The sequence below is a fragment of the Columba livia genome, chromosome Z, assembly GCF_036013475.1.
Source record: "Columba livia isolate bColLiv1 breed racing homer chromosome Z, bColLiv1.pat.W.v2, whole genome shotgun sequence".
Taxonomy (NCBI): domain Eukaryota; kingdom Metazoa; phylum Chordata; class Aves; order Columbiformes; family Columbidae; genus Columba; species Columba livia.
The window spans coordinates 76,970,376-76,988,099 of NC_088642.1; the positions used below are offsets into that span (position 1 = coordinate 76,970,376).

The 17,724-nt window shown below is 39.2% G+C and overlaps 1 protein-coding gene across 2 annotated transcripts in view; it reads left to right on the plus strand.

The window, feature by feature from the left end:
* The window catches only part of MSH3 (mutS homolog 3), a 125,711-nt gene that overhangs the window by 308 nt on the left and 107,679 nt on the right, over positions 1-17,724 (plus strand). The window contains exons 2-8 of one of the 2 annotated variants that reach the window (XM_065046429.1): positions 1,858-1,981; positions 3,000-3,223; positions 6,623-6,835; positions 9,446-9,562; positions 10,318-10,435; positions 11,720-11,865; positions 12,905-13,071. In XM_065046429.1, the coding sequence (XP_064902501.1) occupies positions 1,858-1,981; positions 3,000-3,223; positions 6,623-6,835; positions 9,446-9,562; positions 10,318-10,435; positions 11,720-11,865; positions 12,905-13,071 (1,109 nt within the window). The remainder of the gene's footprint in view (positions 1-1,857; positions 1,982-2,999; positions 3,224-6,622; positions 6,836-9,445; positions 9,563-10,317; positions 10,436-11,719; positions 11,866-12,904; positions 13,072-17,724) is intronic. The other variant, XM_065046430.1, reaches the window with a different exon arrangement.

Consider the following 17,724-nt stretch of genomic DNA (forward strand, 5'->3'; position numbering starts at 1 on the left):
GTCGGAGTTACCTCAGGAGCTGGCCACGGCCGTGCTAAACGGGGGTGCTTTGCGGCGGACCTGCCTGCAGGCAGGGCCTTAAATGTTGCTAGGGCTTCCCGCAGCACTTTTGCCTCGTGTAGTACCGGGTAGCGGTACCTGTTCTTTCAGGAGACAGCCAGGATGTGCCCATGTTGTAGGAAATGAAGTTTGGCATGGGTGCGGTGGACTTGGCAAAGCCCGTGTGCCTATCTGTGTCTCAGGTGTTTTGCTCCCTTGCAGTAGTTTAGGACCTTCTGGCACAGGTTCTGCCTCCTGGTGTGGTTGAGCATCGTGGGCTTTGGGCAGCTCTTAGTCTGCTGTTAGCTGCAGGACCAAGACTGTGTGCAGTGAACCACCAGCCTCTCGCTGTCGTAAAATCACAGAATGGTTTGGGTTGGAAGGGACCTTCCAAGCTCATCCAGTGCCACCCCTGCCATGAGCAGGGACATCTTCACCAGCTCAGGTTGCTCAGAGCCCCGTCCAGCCTGGCCTGGGATGTCTGCAGGGATGGGGCATCCACAACCTCTCTGGCCAACCTGGGCCAGGGTTTAACCATCCTCATAATAAAAAATTTCTTCCTTATATGTAGCCTGACTCTCCCCTCTATTAGTTTAAAACCATCACCCCTTGTCACCGCAGGGGAAAAAAATTGGTGTCTCTTAACAATTGGATTTCATTCAGAATTTAACTTTTTCAGTCTCCCAGTCATTGATGTTTCTAGCCCTTTTCTGGACCTGGATGCATGCTTTTTTCACCTGTGTCTCAAGTTAACCTTTTTTATTCTCTCTGGTCACAATATATTCTGAAAAGTGCATGCCATCTTGTCCATGCAGAAAAACTACTTCATAATTAGTATTAGTCTGGTGGTATATTATAGTGGTCTTGGAAAGGAAGCTCTTTGCCACTTGTGTGGGCTATGCATATGGGTATATTATGTACATACAGGTTATGGGCTTAGTTGCTGAGGGTGGAGTTCCCACTTAGCTATAAGGAGATTGAATTTCCCCAGTAATACATTTAAACCACCTGAGATTACCATATGAAATGTGGGTAGCACCTGTTGTGTGTTTATCGGCAAAGTGAAATGGTAATGTGTTTATACATTGTTGCTGTTGCAAGTTACTTTATATTTGGTCATATTTCCTGCATTCTGTCAAATAATATATCAATGATGAAACAACATACCTTGGTGAATTTTCTGTTTATGAAGTGTTGAAAGTGCTTATGTCAAAAGCCACATGAGGGAGCAGCAGTTGAAAGTACTGTGTTCTATACAAACACATGGTGATGGTAGTTAAATGTTTAGAGATAGTTTAGGAAAATCTTTTAAATCCAGATTAACACTTCCAGAATGTTGTGAAGAAGATAACTCTTACATCATTAGGATGTAGGCCACAGAAAGTAGTGCCTCTCAGAGGCAAATTGCAAGTACCTGTCAAAAAGTGGGCTCTGAACTGTAGGAATGAGGATTTGAAGATGAGATTTAATTTAGATGCAGGGTGGTAGTGTGCGGTATGATGGGCAAGTCTGTTAAGTGCTGGTTCAGTTCTCTGCCACAGAAGTAGCTCTTAGGTGCCTTTTGAAAACATGGTAGCTGCAGGTGTTTATTTTCTAGTACAACAGCCAGCTTACTCACAGAATGCATTATTTCTTTTCCTCTTGTAGCCTTGAACTTTAGATGAGCTATTTTATAAAAAACAAATGTAGGTAGTTAAAATAGTGATTTCATATATTGTAAATTAATTTTGCATTGTCTCTCCGATATCCTTGGGTCCATTATTGTCTTTCATAGAGGGTGGCAAAGAGAAAAAGTAACTGAACTTGTTTATGTTTCAGGCTTCTGAACTTGGCACGAAAAGGAAAACATCAGCTGAAAGCAATGAGCCATGTGAAAAGAAGACCAAGGCACGGCAAATTACTCTAGAAGACTTCTATAATCCACTCAAGATTCAGGATAAAAGTCAGTTGACTGTAAAGAAACCTTCAAACTTTTATACCAAATAAATAATTTTTCATTATCCAATGTAAAAAAGGTGTTGGCAGATACTATAGGAACTGTCTCTTAAGCATAAGATAGATCTCTGAAGAGCTGTTATGAGCATACTAGCTATAACGTTAAAGCACATTTCTGTGGCTCAGAAGCTGGGTATTTGAGCCTTGCTCCAGAATAACTCTGCAAATCCCCTTCAACTGACTCAGCTTGAACAGGTTGTTCAGTCAGTGAAGTTCAAATGCCCAGGCAGAAATGCTACAACTTCCCTTTCTGTGTTGGTTTAACAGTCTGTCTTATAGACTCAGGCTGAAGTATGACTGACACCCAGAAGCTGTGTGGAGTCTGTCCTGTGACTGAGATACCTAAAGGCTACCTCAAAATCAATAGTTCTAAGGCAGTGATCTTAGCTGTGAAGTGGTGGCCACTTAGTTACATTGAAAATGCCCATGCTCCATTTGGCTTTGAACTAAGAATTTAACAAATTAATGATGCTAGTAGGAAAATCAGTGAATGTAAAGGTCATTACACTTACTCTTCACTGAGAAGTCTTAGCCTCTATGATCTTTTTTAAGGAGGGAATTACATACAGTTTTGGGGGTGTGATGTTTTGAAGGATCTCTAAGACATTATCGACTAGCAATGCTATCTGCTTAAAAACTACTGAAAAACATACAATTCGTGTTCCAATATCCTTGGCTGATTTTGGGGCTTTGCAGTTACCAGTCCAGAACATAGTTGTACTTCTTTTCCCATGCATGAAGAAGCAGTGAGGAGCATTGATTTTCCAGGGAAGTTAGCCAGACTGATTACATGTACAATTCTGTTAGGCTAGCAGAAATACTGCAACGGGAGGGGAGAAGGAATGTAGGAAAGAGAGCGACAGAGCAAAATGGTTGTGTTCTGTGCTTACTGATGTCATTCTAATAGACGTTCTGTTTTAGAAAATAAGTTCCTAATATGTTTTTGTTTTGTGTTTTTACTGAAGAAGAACCTGAGAAGTGTGAAAGGCCCCGTATATGTTTGCAAACTCTAGACAGACTGAGAGAATTCAGCAGTGATTCAGACCAGCAGTGTAACAGGGTCCAGGAGGTTGGTTTTCAGAAGAAAGAATGTCTGAGTTTGGAAAAATGTCCCAGTATTATTGGGAGAAGTTCAGAATTGAAAAACTCTCTTCAGTCTGGGGACACTAGCCCAAAGGTTGCTCAGAAGGTATGTAGAGCTTTGGTCTACTGCTGCACGGATCACTTTTTATGGTTTGAAAAAGCAAGCTTTGGTGCAATGTTCCTTTTGTGTTTCTGTGTTCTGTCATAGTAGTGCAGCAACACCTAATAGACCAGTGTTTGTGTATGGATGTTTTCCTGGAACTCTTATCATAGTGAGGAGAATGCCTCTTAGAGTTCTTTGAAAAAAAGCAGTAATGAGAGAGCAGAAACACTGGAAGTGTGTGTTGTGATTGTGAAGGACCCTTGAATATTGCAATAACAAATGTTCATTGTGGCCCTTTGCTCAGTTTGCTTTCAGATGTATCAGTTTTGATATGCACTGTAAAATTCCTAATAGTCCTTCTTTGCAAAAATATGATTTAGAATTATTACTGGGATGTAGCTTAATCCAGTTGTTAATAAATATAACTACTAAAGGTATCAGTATTCTCTTCATCTATGGAGATATGGGTACCTCCCTTGAAAAAGTATCATTATGATACAAGTTGATGAGCGTGTAATACTACTTTGCTTCTCCTTTTATTATGGAACTAATTAACATTAGTTAATTGATTGTTTGGGGGCTGACCTTGCTCAGTTTGAAGTATTCAGGTCGTAAAAGGCATCTCATGGCTTACTGTGGTGATGCTGCATTGGGACTCAGCTGCTCTTTAACAAAGCTTTATGTCTGCCTTTTAGGAGGAGGGAGGTTGTTTGAAAAGTTGTATAGTTAATTTAACCTTCCTTGTTTGAAGATCATGACCTTAAACTGGGGTATCTGGATTGTGTGAACATGAGATAAAAAGGAGAATAGTGAAGAGCTTGTGGCAGGAGATTTCTGTTATGATAAGGGATTGAGATGATGAGGTGTAGTCAGTTGGAGAACAAAGAAAACTGACTCCTTCTCTGTCCCTGTTTAAAAAAACCTTGTCTGTCTGAAGTGTCTTAATTTTTGACCCTTTGTTCATCCAGTTACGTTGACACCACATGCTGTCCCTACTGGTTTAATCTGTAAATCATACTTCAGCATGTCTCATGGATCTTTGAGAACCTATTCTAGATGCTGAAATTGTATAATGTATGTCTTTTACACATGCATGTATGTGAAACATAGATGAAGAGTATTTTTTCTTAGTGACTTTCTCTTCAGTAACACTGGAGACAGCATGTGCCTGGTATAGATTGTTTGTTAAAAATGTGTGGTTTACACTAGCTGTTGTTACTGCAGATTGGATGGAGCTTTGAGCAACCTGGTCTAGTGGAAGGTATCCCTGCCTATGGCAGGAAGGTTGGAACTAGATGATCTTCAAGGTCCCTTCCAACGCAAACCATTTTGTGATTCTGTGAACTGCAGTAGAACTGCATGGTTGGTGAGCAAAGGCCCGTCCAACTCTCTCTCCACCAAGCTAAGATGGTTGTTTCAGCAAAATTCAGGTTTCTATGTCTTTGAACAGATGTGTTTGTTAATCTTCTGTGTAACAGCTAGTGCCGTATTTCTACCTTACTATTTTGAAGTTTGTTTCCAATGAACTAACACTGGTGTGCTTTTTATAGCAGTGTTGCCACTGCATATTCATATACTTAGACGCTTGTCACCAAACAGCACTCAGGTCCACTCAATCATAGATTGTCTGTGAGATGATAACAGCTGTTAAGTGTCCCTTCCTAGATCTTGAGGAAGGTCGTCTTTAACCATGTGCAGAGAGACTCTGCAAGCAAGATGTAATGAAGTCAAAGTAAAGAGCAATTTTTTCTTAGTATACTCAGTAGATGGTGAGGACTCATGAACCTACTTGACAAAGCTTTACTATCATCTTTCTGTATAAGACACCTACTGAGTCTGTGCTGGCCAGACAGTCAGGTGGGGAAGGGCTGGCCTGCCTTCCTTAGAATGACTCATCTTACATGTTGTGTCTTGCTTTTTTCTTAAAATTATAACATTTTTATGTGAGTAATTTTCTTCTAAATTCCTTGAGCTACTAACCTACAGCTATCTCAACAGTTCAATTTACATCTATGTTTTTGCTTCTTTTACTTTCTTCTATGACCTTATATCACATGCTTTGTCACAACAGTTTTCTCTGTAACATGAACAAGGTCATCCCACTGGCCTGGCACAGACCTTGGATCGAAGACTGCTGAATCCTTTGGCAGAGGACTTTGCAGTGGAGAAATCCGAGGTCCTGGGGCCATCTGAGTTCTAGACATGATACAGCTTTGTTTGTGCCAGCCTATGTTGTCTGATTGTCAAATGGGTCATCCCTTGATCGTGTGCAATTCTGGGAATTTTGCAGTTCACTCTTAACGATACAGCTAAATGTTCTCTTTTTTTCCATTTTTTCCTGACTTCATTCTTTGTACAATCCCATGACCCAAAGTATATAATTTGTACTACCTCTGTGTTTCTTCTGAGTTAACATTCCTTCTAAACAGTCTGTTGATTTTGTTGCTTGTAATCCAGATGGGACAGTTGTTAGAAATTTATTAGAGGTTAGAGGTTTAATTGCAGATACAAAAACTCACAACACAACCTGGTGAGTCATGCTTTGTATAGTAATAGACTTTAAAAACTTGTGGAGGTTTTTGTCTTTGTGGGTTTTTTTTAACCAATTTTATCAGTACTTGATATTGTGATGTAACTGAGGAGAGACTTTGATTTAAGTGAAGTGCACCGTGTTCACTGCTCTTCCAAAAGACTGGGTCCATCATTCTGCTTAAAATACAAAACAAAAAACGAAGTTGTATAGCTGAAGTTACTTGGCTAGCATAGATCACATAATGTCATTGTAAGTGATAAACCACTGAGACAGTGGACTCAAAGCTTTAACTGTTAAAAAGCGTTTTATAAACTAATATAGATTTTCTGTGTTTAAGAATAAATTATTTTGGGAGGTTTGATGAGTTCATGTAGGAAGGGCAGGCTGGAGAAGAAATATGGTTTTGGTACTTGTGACAGTGAACTGAGACTTGTATTGAATTGGTTTATTTTTTGATTTACTGTGGATTTCTGGGACATCATTAATCTCTCTGTGCTGCAGTTTCTCATCTGTAAGCTGGAGTGGTAATTCATCCTTATTTTTGTCTTCACAACCTGCATGTCTCTTGATATGTATTTTGAGAGCTCATGATACAAGAGGCATCTAATTTCAGCTGAGATGTCTAAGGACTGTTGTAAACCAAGTCAACTAATCAATGCAAAATCTTTGCCTTTCATGGCTTTTTAATTCATTTTCATTCCAAATAAGCTATATTATCTATATCCTACTTTAATAGTGTTGCTGCAGTTCTTGGGGCTATTTACTGCTAGAAAAATCTTCAGCTCTATGGTCAATGTGAGTGAAGGTCAGCAGGGATGATTGATTTATTTGATGATGCCTAACTATACTTTTCCATCTTTTATTTACAGGAGGAGTCACGCTGTGATCTTAGTCAGTTTTCTGCATCTTTTAAGTCTTATGAAAATACTCAAAATACTTCAGATACAAATATTTGTAAGAGAACCAAAAGCATTTACACTCCCCTAGAACTTCAGTTCATGGAAATGAAGAAACAGTATAAAGATGCTGTTTTGTGTGTGGAATGTGGCTACAAGTATCGCTTCTTTGGAGAAGATGCAGAGGTAATTTTTGCCAGGGTTACAGAAAGATGCTTGCATTGTGTTAGTGTCGTACTAGGTCTACAGCCACTTCCAGAAGGAAGGATTTTGGGGGGCGTAAGCTTTGTGGATTTTTCTAATACTTGAAATCAAGATGAAAAAATCTCTGCATGCTTAAGTTGAAGACACACACACTTTTTACCAAAATAGTGTTTATAATTTTGTAATCATATGGTAGTGCTTGTTATCCTACATATTGATAACTTAAGATGTGGTCCTAGAATAATTACTTGTCAGAGTAAAAGCTGAAACATTTTCAAGTGTGAATTGTCTATCATGGCCCAAAACTCTACTAGGAGTATTTCAGTTTGGAAGACAGTGGAACAAGTGGTGTAAAAGTAAATAAATATAGCTGGTATAGCCTGGGTTCTGAAAGCATCTTGAATGCATGTTCGGATGTGGCACCTACATGTGCCAGCTCTGTAGGAACTGGAAAGTACTTTGCAACAAGCATAATTTTACACTGATGGTTCATAGATTTTTCATAATTCCAGGGAGGTGTCATGGCTCCAAGCCTGACAGTATTCAAGAGGTGATTGAACAAGGCCCTCAGACACATGATGTGAACTGTGGGGTTGTCTTATGGAGAGACAGGAGTTGGACTTGATGATCCTTGCGGGTGCCTTCCAACCCAGGACATTCTATGAGTCTATGATTCTACTTCATGGAAAAAGAGTAGCAATGTTTGTTAAAATGTTACATTATAATGTGTGATTTGGAATTTTTTTTTGCCTCTTGGCAAAAAGGTAGGTGTGTTCACTGACGGGGAAGGTGGTCTTAAGCCGGAACTGCAGTCAAACACTGAATTCTGTACCTGCATAGTATATTTCTGGACTGTGAGTTCACCAGCAAACTAGTAGACAAATTACACAGTACAAATTAGATCAGGAAAATTAATTCCTAGTAACTTAGCAACGTTTCTCACTGGTCTCCAGTGTGGAAATGGCACAGATCAAAGGTTAAATTGGTAGCAATGATTTTGAGACAGAAAAAACCCATCATCCTGCCCCTGCATATGACAACCCCACAGTTCACACCATGTGTCTGAGGGTGTTGTCCAGTCTCTTCCTGAACACTGTCAGGCTTGGGGCCATGACACCTCCCTGGGGAGCCTGTTCCAGTGTCCAGCACCCTCTGGGTGAAGAACCTTTTCCTAATGTTCATCCTGAACCTTCTCTGGCACGTCTTCCTGTCATTCCCTCGGGTTCTGTCATAGGTCACCAGAGAGAAGAGCTCAACACCTTCCCAATCCTCCTCCCCTTGTGAGGAAGCTGTAGCCACCATGAGGTCTCCCCTCAGCCTCCTCTTTTCCAGGCTGAACAAACTAAGTGACTGTAGCCGTTCCTCATACGGCTTCTCCTCTAAACCCTTCACCAACTTCGTAGCCCTCTTCTGGCCACTCTCTTTTTTACCCTGTGGTTCCCAGCCCTGCACACAGTGAATGCTCCAGGTGAGGCCGCACCAGTGCAGAGCAGAGCAGGACCATCCCCTCCCTGCCCGGCTGGTGATGCTGTGCTGGATGCATCAGGACATGGGTCCCTCTTGGCTGCCAGGGACACAGTTGGCTCATGTTCAACTTGCCATTGACCGCAACCTCTAGATCCCTCTCTGTGGGGCTGCTTTCCAGCATCTTGTCCACCAGTCTGTCTGTACAGCCAGGGCTGCCGTGTCCCAAGTGCAAAATCCAGCACTTGCCCTTGTTGAACTTCATGTGGTTGGTGATTGCCCATTTCTCCAATTTGTCCAGATCCCCCTGCAGGGCCTCTCTGCCCTCGAGAGTGAACAGCTCGTCCCAATTTTGTGTCATCAGCAAACTTTAATCCTTCAAGTCCTGAGTCTAAGTCATGTATAAAGACACTGAAGAGTGCCTGCCCTGTGGAACCTGCTAGTGACTGGTCACCAGCCCAACACGACCCCATTTACTAGAACTCTTTGAACCCAGCTGTCAGCCAGTTGCTCCCCCAACTGCATTGTGTGTTTACCTGGCTGTGTGCTGGACATCTTGTCCAGGAGGAGACTGTGAGAGACAGTATCAAAGGCTTTGCTGAAATCCGGAAAGATCCCATCGTTTGGCTTCCCTTGGTCAATGAGGTGGGTAACCTTGTCATACAAAGAAATTAAGTTTGTGAAGCAGGACTTACCCCTCATGAACCCATGCTGGCTGGGACCAATGACTGCATTATCATTCAGGTGTTTTTCAGAAACTCCCAGAATAATCTGCATGATTTTTTCAGGCACAGAAGTGAGACTGACAGGCCTGTATTTAGCTTCCACTGCTGTTTGATACTGATTTTTCATTTTTTTAATTGATTAGCTAGCTTAATTCCATTCTTATAACCACAACTGAAATAAATCCATTATTTTTGCATGTTTGGTGCTCTGAAAATTATTTGACCCTCTGTTGAACTGTGTTGCAGTATCCGTGTGTCTGTGCAGGTGGTTTATCTCACAGTCATAAAGATCAAGTTGCAGCGTAAAAATCTGACGTGAAGTAGTTGTGCATCAGTAGTAGCACAGAGATGAGCTCCTGAATTGTATTTTGAAATATCGGCTGACTCTTCTTCTGCTTTGCAGATTGCAGCTAAAGAACTGAACATTTATTGTCATCAGGATCATAACTTTATGACTGCCAGTATACCGAGTCACAGACTGTTTGTCCATGTGCGGCGACTTGTAGCAAAAGGATATAAGGTTATTGCTGGCTTTTATTAAATGATGTTAAGTACAGAATAGCACTGAAATAACATGTACTTGTACCAGGGTCTTATTTGAACTGAGAAGTGGGAAACTCATTATCATCTGTTTTTGCAGTTAAAATGTCTAACTTTCCTTTCTTTCAATTTCTCTATTCTGGTCTCATTAAATTTAAGTAGATCCAGTCTTCCTCTCTTTTACAGAGAAGTATGTTTGTGTTTAATAGAACAGTTCTAGAACAATTCATTCTCTCAGTTTTTATCAAGCCTGTGTGTTAGATAAAAATATGTTTATATATCTGCTCTGTCTTTTATTTATCCTCACATCCTTGTTTTTCTTTTCCCAGCCCGTTTTATTTTTCTCTTTTCATTACTGTTGTTGATCCCTGTAATTCTATGGCTTTCTGTTGATAGATATTTTTTCTGTCTATGAGAAAATAACTTTTTGAATTTAAATTGATTGCAGTGACCATTCGCTGCCCACTGGCAAACTCTAGCTAAATTGTTTCAAAACAGGACAAGAAGCTCAGAGGCAGTAGCTGAGGGGGCAGTTAGAAGTGGACAAAGTATAAGGAAAAGCAGTGCTTTATAATCTCATTAGTAGGATTGGTGCTAGTTTCTGTGCTTGCTGCTCAGCTTTAGTGATGCAGTTGCTGTTTGCATGTCTTAAAAGATCACCCTATTTATAAAATTAAAAAAAAAATCCTTTATTTTCAAAGCTGACTCTTTTTTCCCTTGTCTGTATGCCTGTAGGTTGGAGTAATAAAACAAATGGAAACTGCGGCACTGAAGGCTGCTGGAGAAAATAAAAGCTCTGTCTTCAGCCGGAAACTGACTGCTCTCTACACAAAGTCTACGCTTATTGGAGAAGATATCCTTTTCCAAGAAATTTTGTTTCACTCTCTAACGTTTGGTGTATGAGAGGCCATAATTGTACTATAGTGACCTAGATGAAACATGAGTAGCTAGTGACCGCCAGAGAGGGGCAGCAGGAAATAAAGTTCCTTTAATTTTATGTTGTAAAGCATCGTGCCGGCTTTATAAAGAATTTAATCTTCTCGAGGCTTTAGGTTTGTTGTGAAACAGCAGAGATTGTGTTTACTGCAGTTGCTTTCTGAAGTCGGAGAGAGGACTTCCCATGTCTCCAGTGTTCTGTAGGTCTTGTCTTCAATTTGGTATTTTACCAGGTTGAGAATGCATAGCATTAGTGATTCAGGAGGGTGTGAAGAAACTAGAATTGACTGTTTGGTATCAACAATTTGCTTTCTGTGACAAGAAGGTAATAAAATCAATGGACTGTTAAAAATCTGGCTAGGTAATTAAGTCATGACTATTGTAACAAAGAAAATGCAAAAATGAGGTAGAAACAGCTTTTAACCAATGAAGTTATTTTCTTAATTACTTTCCTTCCCATTTCAGTTTTCTTATCTCCTGCTTTATCTACCTCATGATTTTTTCTTTAATTTCTTTATCTAGATAGCAAGAGCTAAAAACATTGTTAGATTAATGCCTGTGGGGTTGCACTTAAGGAGTATGTCAGGGAAGTAGTTAACACAGTCCTGAGATATTTTTTTGAAAACTTTTGGTGGACTTACAGACTCTCTTGTAATAGCTGGCAAACTCCATGAAGTCAGGCTCAGCAGTATGACCCAACCCCATGGATAGATATGCAGGAAGTGTTTAATGCAACTAAATTAATCTCTTCCTTAGCTGTTTAACTCAGGGTATTGCCTGCCTTTCAGTTGCAGCATACCTAGTGCATTTAGTTTTTTTCTAGTAGGTGCGTGTGCTTTGAGGATATGAAATCAAAATGACCAGGTGGAGTAGCCCATGTGCAGAACCAGCTGCTGGTTTAACTTTTGACACAGCTGCTCTTGCCTGAATGGGAAGATCCACAGACATAGCCAAAGACGGCCTTCACATGAGCTGATGAAATCTGTGCATCCTGTAACTGCCTGTCCTGTGTTGACTTCAGGCCTCACACCAACAGTCATCTAAGGATCACTAAAATAGTAGGAGTCAAGCTAATAAAAATGTAACAGACCTTCAGTCTAGAAGGCCCAGTACAAAATCTAGTCGAGAAGGTCTTAGATCTAGGGTCTATGAATAATCCACCAGAATCTGTCTACTATTTTATTTTTTTAACATTTGTCACATGTGTACCCTTTGCTGAAGCTAGATGATTCTGTTGATGTTGAAGAGGTAACAGCAGATGTCCCTGATAACTACCTCCTCTGTATCTGTGAAAACGGAGAAAACTTAAAAGACAGAAAGAAAGGTGACATTCTAATAGGCATTATGGTAAGTTAGTTTCACAGGGGAAGCAGTATTTTAGGATTCATGTTGACTCTTTTTGGGAGGTTTTTTAATTGCTGTGGGTGTTACGTTGGGTTGGTTTGTTTGTGTTTGTTTTTTTTTGTTTTGAGATGAGTGGTTATATTCTTATTTAAATTTATGATTCTGTCCTGTCATTCAGTGTTTGGGTCTTTTTGGTTTTTGTTTTGTTTTGTTTTTTTGTAACACAGTGCAGTTTAGGTAAGATACCATCCATGTGTGAATTTTGATGGCTTTATATTTTAAAACCACAGAACAGATCTGGAGTTGACAGTTGAATATTCCTGATACTGTTTTTACTGCTGTTTTACTTGAAAACATATCTGTGTTTTAACCAAATATAGACAAATCTTTAGTTCAGATGCTTTACTGTCATGAAAGTTTAAACATTTATAGGGTCAATATGTTAAAGCTTGTGAGCACTTTTTTTCTCTATAAATACTGTTTTTCAGAGGAAGAAAGTGACACTTTTTTACTGTTTACACTTCAGATTTTCAGATTTGTATTTTCTTTTAAGGTGAAGATTAAAACCAGGACTATTTAGCTGGCAAAAAAAAAGTTATAACTAAAGCCCAGTGTGATGGTAATTCATTAATTTAAAATCGTCTCAATTGTGCTTGTATTTGAATGTGACAGTGCAGGTGGGAGAGAACAACAGCGTGTGCTGGGATGGCAGTTAGTTTCAAGGCTGAATTGCATGTACTTTCCATGGACTTTGAGTTGTGTAGATTTGCCTAGCAATAAAAGTTGAGCAGTGATAGACTGATGATAGCAGGAACATATTTACATTTTTAAGGTATTGTTCTCGTTTACCAAGACAAAACTGTGGCAGTCTTTTGAAGTTATTACTGTATCATAGATTGATCTGCCACTTTCACTAAGCATGTGGGTGCTATAGAATTTTCTGCTGTGTACCATAAATTTTCTTTCTGGTTTGACAATTTGAGTTACTGAAACACTCCTTGAAAATGTAAATATTCAATGCATATTTTTTTTTATTTAACAGGCAATCCAACCAACTACTGGAGAAGTAATTTTTGACAGTTTTTGGGACAGTGCATCTCGCCTACAATTAGAGAGTCGGGTTTTGCGCCTGCAGCCAGTTGAAATAATACTTCCATCTAGCTTGTCAGCTCAGTCTGAAAAACTCATCAAGAGTATAACCTCCATGAGGTATGTTCCATGGGCTTTTTGTTGTGTGTTGGGTTTTTGTTTTGTTTTGTTTTAAATTACAGCATAGCCATTGATAAAGTTTAGATCCAGAAGAAACGTGGATGTGTATTTCTCTAAAGGCCCATTTCAGAATGGCTGTAGTTTGCTGCTTGGTTGAAAATTCCCCATATCCCAGTGAGTTTTGGGCACTCATTCTCAAATTGTATTTAGCCTGAAATTCATGGCTTCTGTCTCAGGCCTATGAAAGATTTGTGTGCTTAAACATTTGCTGTTTTCATTTAGATCATCTTGCTCCCACACTCTGGACCATGTTGAATTTATTTTTATGTATTTATTTATTTATTATTATCTGTTGAATTTATTTCAGCGCTCATGCACTTATCTTAAGGATCTGCACATGGTGTTATGTGGCTGCTTTTCTTGTTTGTCATAGTCTTAAGCTCTGTAAAAGGCATGGAAGTTTTTCTAATAATGTAGATATAGAAAACCTTTGCAACTGGTATTTCATTCTGTTTGGCCTATTACTCTATCTTGAACCTGGATATAGGCTTGGAAGTATTGTGACTGATCATCTGTTTATATTTTGTGTTCTCTGTGTATTTCAAAAGTGAATGTTACATGTTTTCTCTATCAGTTCTACTGTGGAAGGATAAAACAATCCTCTGAACGTATGTGATGAACTTGTGAAATATTTCAGATGCAATTTTTGTGAGAAAATACCAGTTTTTCACCTTTTTTTTTTTTTTTTTTGACCATGCAGCTCTGGGCTGTAGAGGACTAGCTTAAAGCTTGGCATTTCCATTTTGAATGAACTAGTCAGAAAGGATGATATTGTTCTGTATGTTAACAAAAGTGGAGCTAAGAAAGCCAAATAAGAATGAATGTATTACATAGGCAAAGTTTTGTATTGGGGTGAAGATACGAATATCATCACTCTTCCATATTGTAAAGGTAGACAAATACATCACAGTAAAACAGAGAGGAGCCACCTGCCAGTCAAATCTGTACCTTGGCTACCTCACTTAAACTCTGCCCAAGTCACGATCTTGTAGCTTCCCCTAATGCTCCAGATGGCTGAGCCGCTTAATTAGTCTGCTCCACAGGCATTCTTTTCCTCAACTACCAGTGTAATCCTTCTTCGTCCCCTTTTATTAAGGAAAAAATTATATATATATATCTATATATATGTATATTTAAAAAGGGAAAAAAAAAGGAAACCTGACATGAAGTAGTGGGTAGGCACTCATGTCATCTAGAAAAGCTAGTTTTGTGGCACATCTAGGAACTTCCACAGGTGTTTCTGTACTTGGCTGTCAAGCTTTCAAGGGCATGTGTATGTGAGAGGCAAGACTTAGAGGAGGGACTGGAAGTGTCTGATTTGGTGTGAGGCATCTTAAGAAAATGTGGCTTGTGAAAGTGACACATTCATCATCATTCAGCGGTGTTGTCATGCTTGCACTTCTAGCAAAGTGTGCTCTTGTCCTACTAGGCTCTTCAGTTCCCTCAGCTCATGTATGGACTGCAAAGCCATAAGGTCAACTGCAGTGAGATGTACTAAGCAAGTAATACCAATGTATTGCCCTGTAGTAAGATGGTTTGTTAAGACTTCAGCAAATGACCAGTTAGAAAGTAACAAACGTTTCCCAGTTGCTAACAGTTGTACATTTTTGCCTTGCTGATCCTTTGATAACTTTCTCTTTTGCAAACCAGTTCTCTAGGATTATGCTCAACATATTTCTAAATATACCATAATGAAGACTAACAGTTCTTACAGTTCTTATTTTGTTTGGCCTTTTTTTTTTTTTTGGTTGCTGGTATTGTGCACTGACAGTTTTGTGGAAGCCAGAGGAAGGTAAAAAAATGTAATAAACTGACAAAGCAAGTGCATTTTTTAGAAAATAGTAGTTTTGTTGTATTAAGGAAATTCTGATGAAGGTTGGAGAGGGTGATTGTATTCTTTTTCTTTCGGTTCTGCACAACTTCTCATTTCTATTAAGAACAAAAAATAGCACCCATTAGCTGGTTTTGTGAACAGATACTAGTTTGTAGCTTTTTCCATTTTCTGGTAATTTACTAGGCAGCTCTCCAGCCTAAATGTCCTTAATTACATGGAAGTGGTAAAAAAACCCCAACACGTTACTTCAGTACACTTCAGCAGCGTTATTTCAAAACCAATTCTTCATGGATTTTCTTCTTTCAAAAGTTTGACCACTAGATGGCCCTGAAGTATTTAAAATTTATTCAAGTGGTTCCAATATGTTGCTTTCTTGTGCTTTTAACTAGGCTTCAGTTTTTATATATATAGATATATATATATATATGTATTTTTTTAATACAGGCAGTAATTTTATTTTAATGCATATTGAGTGTTCTGTAGTATTCAGTTTGGGTTATTGTCCGTTACCCAGTAAGTTCATTCTTTGTCTGCTCTTTTTTAATAGCTCCTGGTGAGAATCATCTGTTAGCTGCAAAAGGTTTCAATTCTATACTTTTTTTGAAGACCCTTCTGACTGAACCCATGGGAACCAGGTCTTGTGTTTCAAGAAGGCTCCTCATGTCTTTGTGTATCTATAATGCAGTGGAAACCCCCTGAATTTAGAGAAACAGGGTACAGATGAGAGAGAAAAATAGTCCCAGGAGGTGTACAACTTGGAGTCATTAAGGGCATGCAAGAACTGTACCAGGGGCTGTCTGAGTAACTCAGGGGATGATTTGGTTTTGGATATTGCATATTAGAACTTCTCACTGAGTGACCAAGGTGGTGTGACCAAGGTGTCCTCCAGCACAGAGACTGTGCTGGTGGTTAGTAGAAAACCCACAGCATTTAGTCCAGATAGATCACTGCAGAAAGCAGTCATAATCTGGTTCAATGGCTGGTTATATTGGCAGAGTTGAAAGTATCTGTGTGCTTTCCTTCCATTTCTATACATATATTTTTAAAAAATATGCAGAGATCAAATATGAATATTATATACTGGTGTACATGTCTCTCTGCCTTTATTCTACAAAAATAAAGCGTACGTATTTCCTCCTTATGGAATGCTGTGTTTCCCTTTTCCTGTTCTCTTGTTGCCACCACAGCTATGTCCAGGCTCAGCTATGTCATTCACACTGTTTATTGGTGCTTCTGTTTTGGTGTTGTGCACGTTTTCACAGTCAAATTTACATCACAGAAGGAAAAAGCAGCTGAGTTGCAGGGTGCTGCTGTTCTAAATTTGATTTTATCAAAAACAAGGCAAGTCGTCAGAAAGGTTTTAGTGGTTTAATCTGGTTGATAATCACCAGGAGCTAATACTCAAACCTAAGGAGTACTTTGTAATGGTATAAATTATTTCTGTGCATTAATGTAAAATAGCTGTAAAGAGTTTTGAGTCAAATACGAAAGTGCAAGTAAAATATACAATGGAAAGAAGCCTTCTCACTTAAGTTATATGCAGTATAGTGAAAGTGAAAAGTTTGCTTATCCTGCACATCAGTGGAGAAAATACTTTCACTTTCACCCTGTAAACAGGGTCTTACAATAGGAAGAGTGAATCACATTTTACAGTAAGTTAATAAATGACCAAAGCAGCAGAAGAGCTTTTTAAAGAACTGTCTAAGAGCAGCAGTTTGAGCTGTGCCCAAGAAAGCAGTTTGTAGTGTAAGATTTGGTCCTGGTTTGAAGTTCTCCACGTCTAAGGTAGGCATGCACATTAACGAGCAGTAAGCGAAGGTAGACGCTACTGTAGTAAGAATTCTTAATCTGTTTGTTGGAGTTGTTCATACAATGGAGTTTTAATTCAGTTAGCAGGAAGCTAGTTTAGTTAAATTGCGTACTTGTTTAGGGTAGGGAAATCCTAGCCTGAATAAATGGGTGTTTTACAAATGATTTAAATGACGTTTGACTCATCCATCTTTTTGTGGAGATTTTCGTTAACCATTTGGATTAAGCTTTGGTGTTTGCCAACCTGAGTAAGCTTTAAGGAATAGTTTAACTTGTGATGTAGACTTGCGTTACAAGTTACAAACTTTCCCCTTTGGTAATTTACAACTCATGAAAGTAAATGTTCTTAGATGTGTGACATGGTTTCATGTCCATTTGAACCTAGGATATTGCTCTTTCACGTGGTAAATGAAATGCTCCTATTATCAATGTTGTGACAGACATTGTCCATAGAAATTAGTAACTAGAAAGTACTATTCGAGGACAGATTTAATGACTAGAAAGTACTATTCAAGGACACTGAACCGGAGGTCAGTTTTGCGGGAGAGCCTTGCTTCAAAAGCAAAGTAAAAGTTAAAAGTAGGTTCCAGAAACCGGTTCAGAACAAACTGTTCTGGTGTGTAGTGTTCTGTTCCTAAACTGATAGTAACATCTGTTTGCAAGTGCTGGCCTGGCTGGAGGAAAATCTTTTAAGGCTTTTAGTTTCCTTCTTTCTAGAAAACCAAAACATTATTGCCTTCAAAAAACACATGTCTTTTTAAAGGAGAACACTGTGTTTTGTGCTTCAGGCTCTTCCTAGTCAAGGGTCAATACCCATCCTCCTTAACATACTGGCTGCTTTAAAAGTTGGCTTGTACTGTTCTCTGGTCTTCCTGAAGTTGTTTTTGAGGCTTCTTTCCATTTTGGTTGTTCTTGCTCTCTCATTTGGCCCTTTTTTGTTTCATTGAAAA